This window comes from Propithecus coquereli, unplaced genomic scaffold, assembly GCF_000956105.1.
Source record: "Propithecus coquereli isolate 6110/MARCELLA unplaced genomic scaffold, Pcoq_1.0 Scaffold281, whole genome shotgun sequence".
NCBI lineage: Eukaryota > Metazoa > Chordata > Mammalia > Primates > Indriidae > Propithecus > Propithecus coquereli.
In genome coordinates, this window is record NW_012148408.1 from 2,062,147 (window position 1) to 2,068,138 (window position 5,992).

Genomic DNA, 5,992 nt, shown 5'->3' on the forward strand with positions numbered 1-5,992 from the left:
CACTCACTCACTCACTCACTCACTCACTCACACTCTGATTATAAAAAATTTGGAAAATGTAGAAATGCACCAGAAAGTAAAAAGTACTCATCTCCCTTCAATTTTGCCACATTGTTCTCGGGAATATATGTTATGTTTTCCAGTATATATTTTAATTTTCCTCTAAAATGTTCCTCTGTTGACTTTTATTTCTTTAGGCACAATTTGTTGGACTCTAAGATCAACACCCTGTTGTCACTGTGCCAAGATCCAAATTTGTTAAATCCGATCCATGGAATTGTGCAGAGTGTGGTATACCATGAAGAGTCCCCACCACAATACCAAACATCTTACCTGCAAAGTAAATAAACGTATCGGGAGAAGGATGGTTGAACTTGCTAACACGCGCACTGCTGTAGAATGCACTGACTACAGAATTCTTTATAAGGGATAGGATTGTTCATACTTTTCTTTCCAAAGGCCATTTTCTGATTCTCAATTATATATTCAATATATTAATAACTGGTTGACAACTTTTTAAAATTAAAATGTGGTTTTATGCTGAATATATTTTATGTAGGTTTTAGTCTGCTTTGACACTCTTTCTCAAACATGTTGTCAGTATGTGCATAGGTTTTGTGTATCATCAACCATACAACTTATTTAATTTTTGTTATGATTAAAAGATGTCTTACTTGTTATAAGAGTGACATTTGATTTGTTGCAGGTTTTGGTTTTAATGGCTTATGGAGGTTTGCAGGACCCTTTTCAAAGGTAAGAAAATATATTTTTTCTAACTTTTGACAAAACAAAAATTTCTATCCACATTCCATGCCTGCTTTAAAACACACAATATGCTGAGCACCAGAACAATGACTCAGAAGCATATGCTATTTTTATGAAAAGTTTTTCACCACAGGATTTTTTCCAAGAGACAGCACCTTTAATATGTTTGTATTTTCATTTTTATAAAAAAAAAAAAAAAAAACTCAATTTATGGTCATCTTTTCAGAAGGGTATGATAAACCTCTGTAAAACTTTTCTGTCCTTAGTCCCTTATGTATTTGATAGTCTTAATGCATGCACTTAACTTGTGACTAGCAAGAAACATCGCCTATGGTTAAAATCTACCTCATGAAAACATTTCTACTTCCAATCTGTTGGATTAGATTCATTCCTCTCTAGATATATCCTCACTTGCTCCTATTCAGCTTGTTCTTTGATTGGCATGAGTTTTGGTAGTGCTACATAACAGTGTTTAATTATTTTCTCTGTAAATGATCTTTCTCCAAAATGATCAAAGTTCCTTGAAGGCAGGACTTCTGTTTCTTCCCTGAACAGTACCTAGTGCAGTGTTCTAGGTACAAAGGGTACTAGATCAACATGAATTGTCTAAAACTTGTTCCAATTTAAGAACTGGATATTTAGTTTATTTCATTTCACTGCTACTGAATATCCATTGACAGGCAAAGGCTGTCACTAAAGTCCCAGAAATAAGTATGTCACACAGAAGTTTTTGTAGTTAGATTGCCAGTAACCCTCTGAGCGCTTCACAGTGTCTAGTGAGTGGACGTATTCTCATGGCAGTTGGAATGACGATGTTCTGCTCATTTTCTCCATTTTGGAAAATTGGCTACACATCATTCCTGATAATTATATTGTCTCAGTATTAAATTCAGTCTGTCTTGTACATGGCTTTCAGAAATTAAAGGTTCATCTGGAAGCTTTAAATGTAAGCTGAATAGAACTCCCAGTTGTAAGTCCTGTGGTAGTCTATAAATGTTACTCCAGATCCCTTTTTTTTAGTGATCAAGTAGTATAAACAAAGGAAGAAAAATAGAAAATTAAGTCCAAAACAAAAATTGAATTAATCTTTTTTGGCTTCAGAGGGAATTTACAAAAAAAAAGGAGCTAAAATAATTTCCTATTTTCCGTTACAGCAAACACAAATCCCAGACTATGCTGAGCTTATTGTTAAGTTTCTTGATGCCTTGATTGACACGTACTTGCCTGGAATTGATGAAGAAACCAGTGAGGAGTCCCTCCTGACACCCACATCTCCTTACCCTCCTGCACTGCAGAGCCAGCTTAGTATCACTGCCAACCTTAACCTCTCTAATTCCATGACCTCACTTGCAACTTCCCAGCATTCCCCAGGTCAGTAAATATGATCTCTTTATATAACTTTGAGCAATAATATTAAGATACCAACATTAGGAATTCCCTTGTGATCAGTTCATAGAAGATTTTGCTCTTTTTCCTCATGAGATTCACCGTATTACATTTCTTCTTTATCTTGTAGCTGACTTGAATTTTGTTACTCTATAAAGCTTTCTACTTTCAAACAAGTTGTATGTAAGACAGTGAAATGTTTAGAATGTTCACATGGTATTCCAAGGTTGATAAGTTTTTGAGAGTTTTGGAAAGAAGAGTGACCTAAGCCACCTTACCCTGTAAGTGAACAGAACTATAATTCCTTTACTAGTTATACTAACATTGCCCTAAGGCTTCCATGTCTCTGATTCTGCATTCTGTATCAAAAAAATACACAAAAGTCTAATAGCGCCCACTTCCCTACTGCCAGCAACAACTCAACCAACCTGAAAATCTGGTAGTAAATAAACAACTATAAAAAAGTCATCTCAAGAAAATAACTTCTTAAAGCCTATAAGCCTATTCCGTTCTGTAGAGTCACTGTTAAGTCCAAGTAAGAAAAGTATACCAATTTAACATGCAACTTAGAGGTGAATACAGTGAGAAATAATAATAGCTAATAGCTTCTGTGGGACTGAGATAAACAAGACAGCAGAGATGACAAACCTACAGAACTCTGGGTCCATTCAGTGTCAAAGTGAATGGTTTCATACAACTCTGGTCCCAGAGGTGTTATTCATGATAGAACTTGGGCTGTTGTTTGAATTAAGATGACAGTGGGTAATGAAAGACGTGTTTTCTATACAGAAAGATATCCTTCTAAAATGCTTAAAATATGAGAAAGTTTTTTCATTTCAAGTTCCATTATCTGAAAAGTTCTTATATAAAGCACATCATTCTTTAAGAAAAAGTTACTACACATAGTTTTTGTAAGTGTTAGCATGGATTTTCTTTTAAAAAATCAAATGATATAACTCTTCTGTGGTGTTCAAGATCCATAAGTAGAATGTCCAGCTTATGATCCCAATTTTACATGAAAATTTCCATTTATATAGTTGTGAAGGTTGAAGTTTTGAAGAATTTAGCAAGTATGATACCCAATTCATATTATAAACTGTTTTATAAAATAACTATATTCAACTATTAAGCTTTGGTCAACAACAAATCTTTGGTCAGCAGAGAAAACAAGTTATTCCAGAATCTGTGTATCAGTCACCTTACAGGTAATCAATCCTTTTTTCCTACCAAGAAATAAGAGCCGCCTAGCCAACTTTTTTCCCCAAATATCCATATTCATTTGCCCTCTGCCACTTATTCTCTAGGACACCGTTTCTCCATGTGTAGTCCTACACCAGCAGCATCACTGGGAAGCTTGTTAGAAATGCAAATGCTGAGGCCGAGGCGGACGGATTGTTTGAGCTCAGGAGTTCGAAATCAACCTGATCAAGAGCAAGACCCCATCTCTACTAAAAAAATACAAAGAAATTAATTGGACTACTAAAAAATATATAGAAAAAATTAGCCGGGCATGGTGGTGCATGTCTGTAGTCCCAGCTACTCAGGAGGCTGAGGCAGGATTGCTTGAGCCCCTGAGTTTGAGGTTGCTGTGAGCTAGGCTGACGCCAGGGCACTCTAGCCCAGGCAAAAGAATGAGACTGTCTCAAAAAAAAAAAAAAAAGAAATGCAAATGCTGGAGTTTTACCCCAGACCTGCACAAAAAACTCCAAGACTGGGGCCCAGCCAATCAGCATTTTAATAAACATCCCAGGTGATCCTTATGCACGCTAGAGTTTAAGAAACACTGTCTGTGGGCCTGCCCCATTATCAGCATTTCAGCATTTCAGGGCAAAACTTAAAATCTGCTTTCTTCCAGATACTGCAGCCACTGAATTCTTTCCTTCCTGCGTCCCCCATAATAAACTCTTAGCATTTTGGAGCTGGGAGTCCATACAGATAATTTAAGTCTAGGCTCACAATGTTGTGTGCAATGGGGAAACTGAGTTTTAGAAGAGCTAAGTTAATTATTACACAGTTCTTATCTAGAACGAAGGCCTGTGCTCTTTCTACGACGTTCATTGCCTTCCATGCCTGTCTGTCTGTCTACTTTGGCTTCCTTTCTTCATTTATTTATTTATTCTTTGTATGTTTGTTTCTCCTATTTCTTTTGTCTGCCTTACCTGAAATTCACCAGTTCTTTTCTTCTGTAGAGCTATTTACTGGGTTGTTGTTTATAATGGTTGATCACAATTAGAAAATTAGTAGACTCTGTCTATGTTGGTCTTCGTTTGGGGTTTTTTTTTTTTTTCTTTTTTTTCTTTCTTTTGTTTTTCTTGGAGACAGAATCTTGGTCTGTCACCTGGGCTAGAGTGCAGTGGTATCGTCATAGTTCACTGCAGCCTCAGACTCCTGGGCTCAAGCAATCTTCCTGCCTCAGCCTCCCGAATAGCTGGGACTACAGGAGTACACCACCACACCTGGCTGATTTTTCTGTTTTTTTGTACAGATGGGTTATTGCCCAGGCTGGTCTCCAACTCCTAGCCTGAAGCCATCCTCCCACTTCAGCCTCCCAGAGTGCTAGGATTACAGGTGTGAGCCACTACGCCCGGCCCAAGTTGTTTTTATTGGCTTTTTTTAACCCAGACTAATTGTTAGGGGGATTTCCACCATCTTTGCCCACCAGTTCCACTTTTCCTATCTCTAAATTGTAGGTCCTTTGGTTTGCCAGATTGTTTTACTGCATGTTTTTGGAGAAAGGGTTTATCTTTTCAAAAGTAACTTTACTCTCCCATGAAAGTCATTTATATGTCTAAATTGTGGGCTCGTGTCCACAAAAGGATCCTATTTATCTAGGTACCATTACTATGTTTTTATCGTTTGCTCTTACGGAATACTTCTTTGTGGTAATAGTTGATACTTTGGATTAGGTCTGTTGCTTCATATCTTTAGGTTTATGTAATCTTATAATCTTATCTCCTGATTTCTTTGTGGAGTAGAGCTTGCTGATATCAAAGGACTAAAAGAAGTAATGAGTCTTATCCAAATTCCTAACTCGATCCAACATTTCAACTTTGCTATTTAGCTGTATAGAAATCAAAATATTTGTTTACCTCCACTCCCAGTACCCAAGTCCCAAGTTGTAGTATTTTAAGAAGCTCTGCTGGCAAGATGGCTTACTCCTGTAATCCCAGCTACTGAGGCTGAGGTGGAAGGATCACTTGAGGACAGGAGCTCATTATAAGCCTGGACAACATAGTGAGACCCTGTATCTTAAAAAAAAAGAAGAAAAAAAAAATTGCCGGGCATGGTGGTGCATGCCTGTAGTCCCAGCTACTCAGGAGGCTGAGGTGGGGGGATCAAGATTACAATGACCTATGGCAGTGCTATTGCACTCCAGCCTGAGTGACAGAGCAAGACCCCATCTCTTAAAAAATTAAAAATAAAACACAATAAAGAAGCCTTGAAATGGAGCATAAGTGTGACTTGCCCAACATCAGCTTGCCCCCAGTCTACTGAGATTTAAGGAAATGAAGACTCTGAGGTTGCCCTATTTCGAAAAGCAAAAGCTGCTGATTTATACACAGTCGACCCTTTGCTGCAAATTTTCCATGTTAATATAATACTACTCTGCTTTCTACGTCTTTGGTACTTAGCATGATCAGTTTACTAAGCTATATTTTCTTTTGATCTCCGACATTCTCTGCTAACAAATCAACAAAAGAAGAGATTCATGAACTTCCACCTGCCATAGCAATTAGCCATTACTTAAGTAAAAAATTCTGGTGGTACTTCATCAGTCACCAGCTATAAGTCCACATTTAAAAATATATAAATGGGGCCGGGCGCGGTGGCTCTCACGCCT

General features: G+C 37.4%; 1 protein-coding gene across 1 annotated transcript in view; it reads left to right on the forward strand.

Moving 5' to 3' along the window:
* NF1 (neurofibromin 1) overlaps positions 1–5,992 on the forward strand; it is a 273,599-nt gene that overhangs the window by 258,316 nt on the left and 9,291 nt on the right. The window contains exons 55-57 of the mRNA XM_012648327.1: positions 198–340; positions 707–753; positions 1,920–2,136. Coding sequence (XP_012503781.1) covers positions 198–340; positions 707–753; positions 1,920–2,136 — 407 coding nt within the window. The remainder of the gene's footprint in view (positions 1–197; positions 341–706; positions 754–1,919; positions 2,137–5,992) is intronic.